This window comes from Lonchura striata, chromosome 6 (assembly GCF_050655825.1).
Source record: "Lonchura striata isolate lonStrDom1 chromosome 6, ASM5065582v1, whole genome shotgun sequence".
Taxonomy (NCBI): Eukaryota; Metazoa; Chordata; class Aves; order Passeriformes; family Estrildidae; genus Lonchura; species Lonchura striata.
The window spans coordinates 4670956-4684679 of NC_140708.1; the positions used below are offsets into that span (position 1 = coordinate 4670956).

Consider the following 13724-nt stretch of genomic DNA (forward strand, 5'->3'; position numbering starts at 1 on the left):
CAGAATGGTTTGGGTTGGAAGGGGCCTTAAAAGACTCTCTCATTCCAACCCCCACTGCCACACACAAATCTGTGAGGTTAGTCTAATAAAAATAACCAACCAACCAAAAACCCTTCCAGTATGGCAGCAAAGCTACAAAAATTCTCTTAAAGTAGACATAGCTGCAAAAAGTCTTAAAGTGGATATAGTATTAATTTCCTTTATATACACATAATGAAATATGCTACTATATATATTTAACATATAGAGAGATATGAGGTAGATAAAGTAAATTAAATATATTTCTTTACAACTAATGTAATTTCTGAAGTTCAAAGGAAAAATAAAACCAAGCCATGCCCCCAGCAGAGCCCAGACTCAGGTCAGAGGCAGGTACTCACCCCATTTATTTCCCACTAGCACCGGGCAGGCTGCGTGTCGCGTGCTGTAATCGCCTTCTCCACTTGGGAAGAGATTGTACCAGAACACAGCTGTTCCCTGGGAATGGCAGGGAACACTCACCCTTAGTGTGTGCTCTGTACAACACACACTGTCACACCAGAGATTGTACCAGAACACAGCTGTTCCCTGGGAATGGCAGGGAACACTCACCCTTAGTGTGTGCTCTGTACAACACACACTAAGGCAAAGGCAGGTGCATTTGTGTTCCAGAGCCTCCTTTAAAACTGAAGGCTCTTCTCTGTGTTATATCATGTGTTTCCTCAGGAATAAGTCTCCTTTGACTTATTGTATGTCTATATACTTGGCTCTTAATTTTTTTTTGTAAATCCTAAGCCAGTTTCATTCAACTCCTGACCAGTTTAAGAAAGCCAAGATTATTTACTAAAGCTGAGCAGCAAGCAGGCCAATAAAGGCAAGCCTTGCTTGAAGGAAAAAACTGACAGGAGAATTTCCTACAGATGCCTCAAGACTGAATCAACTCACAGATTTGAGTATTTTCAATATGTGTTTTGGAGTATTCAAATGTTTTGCATTTGCATCCACACATGGACTATCAGGGCCCTTGGAATCAGCAGCACAGCTCCAGTTGCTGCACTTAAGGAAAATCATAGCACTGTTATGACAGCACAGAGGTGCTTACAATTATTTTAAAGGTTCATTTTCAAGCTCTGTTTTTGGGTAGGTGGGGAGGAGTGGATTTATCTGCTGGATCAATCCTGCTCACCTTTCTCGGCCAAACGCTGGCTCCCACTTCAGGGAAGACCGTGGCTCCCCCTGCTGACACATCACTCATCTGAACAGGTGGGGAAGGACAGGTGAGTTCAGGCTGATAAAATCTCACTTTTTAGTAAAAATGAAATTTAATTTTGACATAAATCCCCTAAGAAAGCCAAATCCCCTCTGTTCTCAGTGCAGTCCCAGCCTTGTCCCTCCCACTCGAGTGTTAAGGCAGTGAACATGCTGTAAACACAATAACAGGCAGGCAAATGACTTAAGCTAATGCTCAAATTTGGGGAAGAATCCTCCTTAAGACACATGGAAGAGCCACAAAGTCTGGGTGAAACCCCCCCCCCATATGTATTAACACAAAGTTAGTGGCTGTTTCACTTGCAAGTCCCTTCAGTAAAAAAGAATGAAAGAAAAACAGAATTACATCATTCCATGGTATAGAATATGCAGTGACAGATGGCAGAAATGTATCACTTACATAGAACAACCAAGTAGCAATTCTGTTGCCTGTTCCCAATTCTTTAAAAGCATCTGGCTCATCTTTCTGTGAACAAAAGCAGGCAGATTCCATCAGCATTTCTTTTTGGTTGCTGAGAGCAGCCGGTGACACACAGCTGCTGAGCCAGCAGCACAGAACAGACTCATGCAGAAGAATTAATCCAACCCCTCGATTTGGAAGGAGGGGAGGAATGCAATAGGAGTGAATATATAAATTTAAATAAACCAGGCGCTTTGAAATTCTGTAGGACAGGGAGGGAGGGCATTAAGCCCAGATTTCTAATGGGTAACAACAACTGTGCTGTCTGAGGCTGAGGCTATAAATCCTCCTCACAGCAAACTGAATTATTTAATTACACTCATCCCCCTTGTCCCTGGGAGCAGCCAGGGCAGCTCTCAGACTCAGGGGTCAGCTGGGACACCTCCCTGCCACACTCCACTCTGGATTCCAGCTGGGAAGCAGGGAGGAAGCCTCAGTGACCAACCAGGCAACTAAGAGGTGTCCAGCACTCAACTTACAAGAATGAACCCCCCATTTTGAGGAGTTTTGATACCAACTTCTGTCACACCTCTCTTTTTAAACCCACCCCCTGTGACCACAGTTTGTGTGCACTGAAATTCCAACAGCTGTTACTCCTGGGAACCTAGTGTTTCCAAACAAAACCTGTTAATTGCTTGCAATGCCTTGGAGCAGGTGCTTACAGAGCAGAGATCCTGATTCAGAGTTGGTGGCTGGGATTGGCAGGGTTAAGGTTAATCTGAAAGGGTTAAACCACACAGAATTATGCCCAGTAAATAACCAACTGAATTTCAGCAGTCTGCAATTTAAACTGGAATAAAACAGGTGGGGAATTTAAATCCAATTAAAAAATTAAGGACAGTGAGATAAGACTTTTTCCAGTTGTCAGGAGTCTGCTGGCACTCAGTTTACAGGTAGCAACCTCCACAGGTTCAGCTGGTGGTTTAGAGGGCTTTCTCCACGGACATGGATTAGGAAAGTGGAAGAGCTACAAAATTTAATACACATTGAAGAACAGAGAGTGTGCCCCAGCCCAGAGGCCCAGGCTTCACCAGGTCTAGCTCTCCTCCAGCTCTTTACTTGCCCGTGCAAAGTCAAAGTGGGGCTCATACTGTCCTCCCACTCCATAATTTGCCACCTGAAAAAGAGAAACACAGCGCTTGTGAAGAAGAAAGAGTGAAGACAAAACAGGACTTACCCTTCCAAAATCAAAATGAGGCTCATACTGGCCTCCTACGCCGTAGTTGGCTACCTACAGTGGAAGGAGAAGCACAGGATCTAGTAAATCAGTCTTTACCCAGGCAAGAGTTTGACTGTCAGCTACAGCCTTTGCAGAAATGAAATTTAAACACCAACCCCCAGGAAATGTCAAGCCTCTGTCAGCAGCAGGAGCCACATCCAAGACTGGCACTCTAGGATGCTCCAGGTAAAGAATCTGGTGCTTCCCAAGACAGAAAAGCATTTTTCTTCTACAGAAAACTCTTCAGACTCTCTCCAAAACAGTGTCATGGTACTTTTACATCATCAAATTGATACCACTTTTTGACCTGAATTTGACTGTGTCAATAAAGAGGGTTCCCTGTTCTTCTTGCTAATTAGTTATAAAAAAATATCATCAGTTTTCCACCAGATCCTTGGCCATTTTATCACCAGGAACCTTGGCAAGGAGCACAGCAGGTTTCAGAAGTACTTTGTGGGTGTCCTGCTTTCTAGGCACTCATGCTCTCCTCACAGTCAGGGAGGCAGCTGCTCATTTAAAGGCCTCAAACAAACAAAAGCACTTCTAAATTACAGTTTACTCAGGTTACACATACAGCCAGTGTTTCCCACATCCCAGGGACACCAGACACACTGGTGGCCTTCCCCGAGTTAAACTTTTAACTGCCTCCAACAGCAGTAAGATTTGACCCTGTGGCCCTGAAACTCAGTTTATTTGTCCAAATAAAAAGGAATCCAGAGTTTCAGTTATCACTGCTTCCTTCCAGCCCCAAAAAGCCATTTCACACTTAACAGCTGCTCTGCAAAGACAACCTTTTCTCCCCCTCTGTAAATAAATGAGATTTTTATGGCCACTTCACCTGAGCAAGCACAAGAGGTGCTGAAATGCTGACTGGCATCCAGCACCAAGGCCATGGTGCCACTTACCTGCAGCTCCTCTGCTGTGGAGACATCCAGCCCTGTCAGATCCTGGATCCTGGTGTTGATGCGGGACACCACCGGGCTCTCGTACCCCGACAGCCACGCGCTGGGGGGGGACAGTTAGTGACACTGACAGCAACAGGCAGCACAGCAGCAACACTTGCAGGTACTTGGAATGGGAGCTTGGTTTTTAGGACTTCTCAAGGATTTGGTGGCATGACCAGAAGTATTTCCAGGGTGTTACAAAGCCCTGAATTTAATGAACGCATTTCCTAAAAAGACGAATCCAGCAGGGGTTTAAGGGAGCTCTGTAACCAAGGGCCTGAATTCCCATACTGGGCTGAAGGAAGTGTTACAAACAGTGCTTCAAGCTGTTTTTTTAAACCAGACACACAGAGTTTTGCTCATATCCCACTCCCAACAGCTCATCCATCCCCTGGGGTGATGCATTTTGAAGCAAGGTTTGGGACAGGAACAGGTGAATTGCTGTGTTTGTCTGAGCTGAGCTGGAACTCTACTCCCATAAATGTCACACACTTCCAGGCCAGCTCTCTGGGAGCTGCCCTTCCTCATCACTTATCCCTGCAGTGCTACTAAAAATCATTCTGAAAACAATCAAATAATGCATTAAATTGGACAACTGCTATTAGAACAGCCTATTATAAATCTGGTATTTAGCACATGCTTCAGGCACACAATGATTTTTAAGGGGGGGGGTACCCAAACTAAACCCCCCCTTTTTTTTAATGTGGAAGGTCAGCCTCAGTTCCAAAGGCATCTTTCAGAATGTTTGCCTCCTACTGTGTATTAGAGTTTTTCCACATCTGCTCACCTGATGCCTGTTTCTGTTGCTGCTTTACTCATCCCATGCCAGCCACTGCAACTTCATTTTATCCTGGCAGCCCACTGCACTAATATTGATGTGATAATATTGATGATTTGGGGCTTGTTTTCCTCTTTTTCTTTTTTTTTTTTCTTTTTTTTTTGGCAGGAAAATAGAGATAGCTATTGCTACCTTTTTTTTCCTAGCAGCTGACTCAGCTTTTGGGCTCAGCACTGCTTCCTGCCACAGAAATCTCTGTGCCCAGAGCCCAGATGGAAACTATAATCAGCAGCATCCACGTATTTTTACTCAAATCAATCTTCACATCTATACTAAATTAAGTTTTTCTTTCAAATTGCATTTAAAAAAAAAAATTAAAATCCCCAAATGCTTTGCCTGGGAGGAACAGTAGTAGCATGACACATGACACAAGGCACTGACACAGGTTACAGAATCTCTACAGGCATTTTTTTTAAATTACAAATGAACTATGAGATAAAAGAAATCAGATTTCTCATGACAGACATGCACAAACACATGCCCAGACCCATCCACTGCTGAACACTTGTTAGTACAAGGAAATGTTACAACACAACCTGCTTTGCTTTCAGGTGGCAGAAGAATGCTAAGATATGGATATGAAGCATTCAGCAAACAAAAATCCCTAAAAGCAGCCATGCTACACTGCCATGGTGACCAGGTAATGCTCACAAGCAGCCCTAACCTCACATTTAAGGCACAAGAAGAGCCCCAACACACCCAGCAGCTTCAGTGTAGGCTCGCTCTACCTCTATCCAGTCTGTTAATAAAGGAAAAAAACCCAAAGAAAGAAAAACCCAAAGAAAGAAAAACCCAAGCATTCTTGCTCTGTTGTGAATGCTTCACCAGGGAGAATACTGCAGCCTTTCAGGAAGGGGGAGTACTGTATGTATTTTAAAAATCAAACTGCCTCCACATACAAAGAAAGCCTATGAAAGGTGGAGAAACAGGGAATTGAAACCATATTCCAAGTGCCAGCCTGTCTGCTGGGTGCTGAGCAAAACCACAGGGAGGCCTGGAGTGCTGCAGTTAACAGGAGGATTTAACCCTGGAGGTGTCATGCAAGCTGCAGCCATGGCTTTTGCCTAGTCACAGAATATTACAGCTGTCCCATATTCCCTCCTCTGCTGCTGTCCCAGCTTGGTCCCTCGCTGATAAAAGTCTCTGCCTCATTCAGAACTATTTCTTCACACAAATTGGCTTTTTTGCGGCCCTTGTCTAACAAAAAAAGAGAAAGATTCCCCTGACCAGTGGTGCAGGCGATGCAGCATTAACAGCCCTAAACATGCTCAGCAGTTTGTTCTCTTTTGATATTTACATACTTCCAGGTTCATTGCATTCTGTCCTATTTTTGACCAGCTACCACCTGAGTCTGTGATGGGCCCTAACAAAAAAGGGACAACTCCTGGGAAGCCACAGGCAGGGCAGTTCAAGATACCACTGATTCAGTTACAGAAGGATTTGGTATTTCCTTAATAACCACCCCACAACCCCCCAGTTCCCTGACCACCCAAGTTTGGTGCTTTGCTGACCTACTTTGCTTTGTAAAAAGCCATCCCTGAACTGTTACAAAAAAATGTAACTTCCATTAGCATGGTGAATTCACCCTGGGGGGCTTTTAACATCTTCTATATGCATTACAAAGAGTCAGGAATAATCATATTGACTCATGGAATCAGGATGTGGCTTCACTGTGAGGGACCTCAAAGCTCAGCCCATTGTACCCCCTGCCATGGGCAGGGACACCTTCCCCTATCCCAGGATGCTCCAAGCCTTCTCCAACCTGGCCTTGGACCCTGCCAAGGATGGGGCAGCCACAAAATGTCCCATATTCCTCCTTCTTATAAATCTGCATGAGGCACCTCAGAGATTTTTTAATGGCACAATGCTTCTACACAGAAATAATTTAAAGACTAAGCAGTACATTAAGGAAACACCAGACAATGCTCTGGAGCTACTGAACACAGAAGAGCACATCCACCCCACCCCCCCAGATCTCATCTCCTCAGCTGCACTGGTCAGTCTAGGAGAAGATATTGCATCCCAGCACTACTTCTGTAAGACACTGGCCACAAAATGCTGGCATTTGTGTTTAAAAGCCTCCTAAGCCACACTTGGTGTGCAGAAAAGTACCAGCAGTGACACAACAGGGAGCGAGTAAAAAGCCCAGCCTGGTATTTCTGAAGTGGAAACTTTTAGCATTACATGCTGCAAACTGTGGCTGCCTGCTGGGAGGAGAGAGAAGGGGGAAAAGGGAGTTTTTATCTGTAAAAGCAGTGTGTGAGTGGGTGGGTTTATCCTGGTGCTGCACACACTGGCAAGGTGCCTCCCTTCACAGAGCTGCCACGTCCCACCAAGGGAACAGTAGCTCTCTCACAGACAGGAATGCTGTAATTTAGGAGGGCATGTGCTGGGAAGGAATGTTTGGAGGGGGAAAGCAGTCATGTATTAAAAAAATGAAGTGAGCATTTTTTGGTTTTCAGGAGCAATGATTCATCTGGAATCTGAACGCGCTCAAGCAGCTCCAAGGGAAAGATGTTTCTGGCAGTGCAGGAGAGCAGCAGGAACAGCACAGGCCCTCCAAATCAGGCTGGTGGGGGTGGCTTCTGCCTCCTACTCCAGATTTAGGTGTCAAGTTCTCTTGGGAAGTCCAGATCCATCGTGCAAATCTGCACATGGAGGAAAGCAAAGGCAAGGGGAAGCAGGAGAAGGGCAGCCCTGCTGCACATCTCAAGGCTAGTCCTACCCTCAAAAAATGGCCTTCCCCAACTTCTTGGATGTGTCTCTACAATTTTAATTCCAGTTTCCAATGAGATACTGAATACTTAGCTCAGTAAAATCTGATTTATTTCTGAGAGTTCCTTGGGTACACTGGAAGGAAGTCCCACATTTTTGAGCACCAAACCTCATTAAGAATTTAAGGGTCACATTCCCCAGGCTCTATCCTGTTTTTCTTAATAGGCCTTTAATACTATTTTTTAATACTTTAATACTATGGTGCCTTGTACTGTTTTTTCTGACTGTGGTATCTGCACTACCTCAGGGAATAACACTCCCTACTAATGAAAAATCACAACTCAAAATAAAAAGTTATTTCACTAAGCCTCATCTATTTAAATAGGGACCAATTATGCATCCCAATTTCCATCAGTAATCTGGTCACCTTCTCCAACTCCCATCATTAGCACATCAAGTTTGACATGAGGGGATGTTACTCAGTAAATACTCCAGAGCTGTCTGGCACACAGGACAAAGCCCACAAGTGAATAAATTAAACCTTCCAAATACGCAGTGACAAATAACCAAGACAGGTAAGACATGGACACACTTGAACATTAAAAACAAGAAATAAAAATTAAATAAAACACATGTCCAACAGAAAGATGAATGCTCCTAAAGTCCCTCTGTAGGGGCTGTTTTAAGGAGTGAACGTATAGGAGCTTCCCAGACAATTTCCAGGGGATTCCCACTAGCTGTGTGCCAATGAGCACACAGACCCACGTGCTGCAAAGGTGTGAGGCATAAAAAAAATGCTTTCAACTTGCCACTAGAGTGGCCTTAAGGACCTTGGCTCCAGTGGTTTTCCAGTTTTCCTGAGACTTATCATCATTCCTGAATCAATCACCTTCCGGTGAGCCCACATTTGGAAGCACTTTAACCTTTCTGAAGAAATTCACAGCTAAATAAAAGCCCTTCAGCTCCAGACCATTCCAAGTTCAAAGCAGCTGAAAGAAGACTGAGTTTCTATGAGGGCAGCAACTACCTTCCACCATTCCAACATGGAAATCCCTTAAAATCATCCCCTAGCTTTAATGGGCAGTGCTCCCAGGAATCACAGCAGCTCCCAGCTCTGAGCAAGCGTGGGCAGTGGAGCTGAGGAGAGCCAGGGAGGTGCCTCATTGCACCAGTGCCAGCAGAGCCCACGTTTAGTACATTAGTCACAGCACACAAGCCATGCTCAGCCAGAGGGGGCACTTCCACTTTGGAATGCCACCACTGACACCCAATCCCTACTTCAGAAGACCCCATGCTTTGTTAGATGACAGCTTAGCTTGCTTAGGCCGCTCTCTTTGAAAGAAAGGCTGAAGAATAAGGAAAGTTAACACAGAATCCCTGCGCTGAAGCAGCACAGCCCCAGGACACACTTCCTCAGACAAGGAATCCCTTCCCCTTACCTCTTAGAGACTCTGTAATGTGCTGTGGTCAGTTTCCCAGTCTCAGGGTCATGAACAGTAGCACGGCTCAGCTACAAAAAGAGAAAGGACAAGGCTTACCCACCTTGCAGGCTGCTTTTTGGCCAAGCCCCAGGTGTTTGAAAGGGTTCTGATTGGTCCGGATGCGATGCTCGCATATTAGCAATGGTTGGAAGGGCAACACAAGCTGTAGCTGCCATGTCCAAATCACAACAAATTGGTTGGAATAATTTGGTTAGATTGTCCTTTCACTTTTTTCCTCCCTTTATTATTTTTCCTCTTTTTTTTTTTTTTGTTTGTTTAAAATCAAGACTTTCTGCAAGTAATTTACGATGCTGAGTTTCCCACACAATTCCTCCTCACCCAGAAGCTTTAACTCCTCCCAGAATTTTGGCTCAGTGCTGATGGCCTGTGCAGCCAATCTTTAATTACTATGGCTAAAACCAAGGGAGGGCAAGCAGGGGCAGGTGGTTTCTTTCAGATCCAGCCAATTTTGGACAGCACTGGCTAAATTCAGCTCTTGTAGTACTTAATGGACAAGCTGAAAAGAACCAGAAGCCCAGTGGAAGTGAGCCTGTGTTCTGCCAGGTTTGTGTCAGGCAGGAGGTAAAGGAGCTCAGCTGGGAGTGTGGGATTATCCTGGACAAGGAGATGTGTATCTGTGTGCACAGCAAGGACCTGAAGCATTTCTTACACCCATTAAGGCACTCTTGAGGTCTGTTTCATTTTCCAAAGAAAGAGAGGATGATTCCCTTTGGTTGCGAGAAGGAGCAAGGGGAAATGTATAGATTAAAAACAAAAACCAGATTTTACTGAAGTTTTTGTGGCATCTTGTATTTATCACACTGACTGCAGAGACTTGCTTAAGAAAACAGACTTGAGAAGGCGACCAAAAAGGAAAGAACAAATCAAAACACGCCCCCAGAACTTCCAGCTGAAGGAAAAGACTGAGAAACTCAGCAGCAACAGCCTGTTACAGATCTGCAGGGAATCACAAGGTGGACTGCAAGCTGTCTCTTCAGCCCACCTCTTGTTTCCTCAGAATGAGCAGGACGTACACACTCATGACAGGCCCAAAACCTCTGGCATAGAGCTCTCTTACCTTTTGCTAATTCTGTAATGTGCCGTCTCCAAGGCTCCCGTTATGGGGTTTGAAATGGTGGCTCGCCTCAGCTGTGAAGCGAACCATCAGAAGTTGCATTACAAGCACAATCTGCATCCCAGCAATCCGACCATTCAGAAGCCTGGCCAGGGGACAATGCCACCGCCCCGGCACCGCTGCCCTGCTCTGGCTGCCACCGAGGCTGCAGGGCCACGGGGAACGAGGGGAGGCTCCAGCTTTACCAAAAGAAAGGTTTCTTGGTTGGTTTTTTTTTTTTAAGGTTTTCCATGTTTGTGTGTTTCCATGGCTGTAGCGGGAACAGCTGTCTGAATAAAGCAAACTACAGCAGCTTGAGTTTCTCTTGTAGTGAAATGCTCTGGGAGCAGCACCATGGTGTGGCATGTGGACAACACTGCCCTGCCCCTGCACAAGGAGTTTGACAGGTAAATTGAATCCAGGCAGCACCAGGAGCCAAAGGTGAATAAACCATTTCTTTTTGGTCCTTCCTGTACCAAAAGCAGCACTGAGTTCCCACAAACTTCTGCTTCACCCATGGTCACATCTACATAGAGTGGGAACTCCTGACTCAAAGCTTTTCTTTCCCTCTGTTGTGCTCTATTTACCTCACACCTTCCCATCTGTGTTAATATTCCAACTCGGAGCCTTACATGTGCCCTTTAGCTTGGTTCATGTACTACCAGACACTCTCCATCACTCATAACTGGAAAGGCTGAGATGCAGAACCCAAATCTTGCTAAAGGCACAATGTCATGCCAACTTCCAAACAATCAGAAGCATTTCTCCACTGTTAAAATCAACTAAACAAGCCAAGGCCTCTCCATACCTACTAAGAAGAAAAAATACTGGGCGATCCCAGTATGCTGCCTCTCCTCTCCTCTGATGCAGATACATAAAAAAGAAAGGCACAAACTACAATTCCAGTGAGACTCCAGAGCTGAATAATGAGGCTTCATCCTGCCAGCAGGGCAGAAGGCTGGGCATAGATCAGCCAGCACTCTTCTCCCAGAGGATGGCAGCATCCTGAGCAGCAGGAAGCAGGAGATGACCTTCAGGTCTCCAAGAACAAAATCTTTTGCTGCTGAGCCATGCAAGGCCTCAGCCACAGGGAATATGGGAACAGTAACTGCATACAGATGCTCCTGCCATAAAGGTCTCCAAGTCTTTGCCATGAGCTGTTTGACAGGAAAACAGCGACCTCAGCAAGTTCAGAGCTTACAGTCACACATTTAACAGTTTTCTACTCTGTAAAGTAGTGGTCTGGTCACAGTCCACAGGTATGGAACACATCACAGTGGAGCAAAGGAGCTCCAACACCTCCAGACCAGCAATGGGGGCTCTGATTTTCAGCCCTGCAGCAAAGCTGTCTGCCAGGGCGGCAGGAGGAGGTGTCTCACAGATGGAGGGAAAAGCTTGCACTTCTTGCTTACAGTTCAGAACATTATCTCAGAATCCTCAGAATAAAATCACAGAATCACTGAGGTTGGAGAAGACCTCCAAGATACTCAACTCCAGCCTCTGATCCCTGCCCACCTTGCCACCCAGCCTGGAGCACTGAGTGTCACATCCAGCCATTCCTTGGGCACCTCCAGGGATGGCAACTTGCCAAAGCCTGACAAACTCCTTCAGTGAAGAGATTCTTCCCAATGTCCAAGCCCTCAGGCTTCAGGGAGCTTTAACATCTCCTTCAAGCTCTCTGGTAGGCCAAGGACAGCCTCACTGCCCAGGTGCCCATGTACAACCACACCTCTTAGCCAAGCCAAGAGCTTCTCTTGCACTGAATGCTCTTATTCCCCCAGTCTCCATCTTCTCAGCCATTTAAGCCAAAAGCAAAGGAAAAAAGCAGGAAAATCACATTTCTATGAGTATAAGTCTTATTTTAGAATTGATGAAAAAATAAATTAATTTAACTAACTACATCTTCAGTGTACACTTGTAGATGCCAAGTTGCACCAACTGGATACAGAAGGCAACCCCATCAGCTTGCTGTTTTCTCAGACAGTGGAGCTGCCCTGGATTATTCCTCACTAAGAAACAAGAACCTGTGCATCCAGTGTCTCAAACAGGGTTGATGAGCCACCATCGTCAATAAGAAGCCAAAATGCACCAATTATGTCCTGACCTCTTAAAGCTCTTTCACCTGCAGGCAGCTTCCAAGCCTGGAGATAGTGATGGCCTCAGGTTTAGCTTTTGTATTTTCCAGGTTCTGTGCTGGTTTAGTGTGTGGGTCTGAGCTTCACATTAAGGCACAGTGAGCTCTCTGCACAGAGCAGGGAGACAAAACAATTCCTTCTCTAGCTGGGGACCAAGGACAGATGATCCAAATCTCAGGCCCAAGAGCACAAACAACGTGGGCTGAAGAGAGAAAAGCAGGATGGGACTGCCTGGGCTAAAGCTGGAATTGGACAATGAACTCCAATGTGCAAATGGAGCTGAACTGATCAAAGTGAGAGTCCCCGTGAGCACTCGTGCATTTTGTGACCATTTTGACTCATCTGGGGTGCAGCCCTGGCTGGGCTCTTGTGCTGCCCAAGGTGGATCCATTGAGGCCTTTTAATAAATCCCTACTTTATTCTTTAACTGTCTCATCTCTGTTCTGGACCAGCCTTCACAAGGCATCAACAGAAGCCAGTCATATAGCAAAATGGAGAATATAACCATTCTTTCTTGTCTATACAATAAGGTGGCATTCCAGGACCAGAGGAATGGCTGCTTTCCCTTCCAGACTTAAAAAGGAAAGAAACACAAGCAGAAAAGCAACAAGTCAGGAATACTCCAGTCCACCCTTGCTGCTTTATGTTTGTTCTCTGTTGGAGAACATTCTCCTCCTCATCCAAACCAGCTGAAATTGTGTCTGCTGGGAGAGCCTGACAATTCTGTGCTGCTGTGACCTGCCTCCAGTCAATCACAGAGAATTCCCAGCTTTTCCCAGCTTCCTGCAAGGGGTGCCACCGAGAGCTGCGAGGTGAGGCATGCAAAGTGTAAGCTCACTGCACGCACCCCTGCGCTCCAGAGACAGCCACTCACACCAAGTACACGAGGAATTGCAGATTCCAGAGGCAAGGAAGGGTAAGGCATTTACCCTGGGCTTTGCCAGCTCCTTTACGGTCTCGATCTCTTCATCAGAGATGATGTCCAGGAAGCGAACGATCCGGGGCTTGTCCCACTCATCCTCCTGCTTGACAGGGCCCAGGATGTATCTGGGGTTTCTGTTCCCGTCGTAGTAGCGGCAGAAGAGCCTCTTCTGTCTGCGGGGAGTCTGGGAGGGAGGCACAGCAGGGGACAGTCAGAGAACTGCCACAGGACATTGGTATCTCCAAGGGTGGAACACATCCTGGGCATGCAAACAATTCACTCTCCCCACCTCCTTATGTGACAGGTTAAAGAGATTATTTCAGTTTGAGAAGTCAGCGCTGCCTGCACTTAAATGTTGCTGTGCAATACTTCAGCAAGCATTACTTCACATAACATTACTAAGATAATTTCACCACGAAAAAACCACCCCTGTTTAATTCTGTCTGTAACTCCGGACTTCCAGCATCCTTATTCAATTAATTACACTGATGGAGCACATCCAAGACAGCCAGCAGTGCCTGGGGCAGCATTGCTTTCTGTCTACTGAACAGCCCAAAGGGGGAAGAAATCCAACACGTGATCCTCAGCTCTGCACACTCATCCAGCTGCTTGCTCTAACAGCTTCCTTGCTTGCACACCACACACAAA

General features: G+C 45.8%; 1 protein-coding gene across 8 annotated transcripts in view; it reads right to left on the reverse strand.

Moving 5' to 3' along the window:
- The window catches only part of P4HA1 (prolyl 4-hydroxylase subunit alpha 1), a 29029-nt gene that overhangs the window by 2773 nt on the left and 12532 nt on the right, over window positions 1-13724 (reverse strand). The window contains exons 8-14 of one of the 8 annotated variants that reach the window (XM_021543876.3): window positions 13084-13260; window positions 8864-8934; window positions 3833-3932; window positions 2772-2825; window positions 1649-1714; window positions 1166-1234; window positions 381-477 (exon numbers count right to left, since the gene is read on the reverse strand). In XM_021543876.3, coding sequence (XP_021399551.2) covers window positions 381-477; window positions 1166-1234; window positions 1649-1714; window positions 2772-2825; window positions 3833-3932; window positions 8864-8934; window positions 13084-13260 — 634 coding nt within the window. Of the gene's footprint in view, window positions 1-380; window positions 568-1165; window positions 1235-1648; window positions 1715-2771; window positions 2826-2885; window positions 2940-3832; window positions 3933-8863; window positions 8935-9983; window positions 10055-13083; window positions 13261-13724 lie in introns of all 8 variants that reach the window. The other 7 variants (XM_085583897.1, XM_021543875.3, XM_085583896.1 and 4 more) reach the window with 7 other exon arrangements.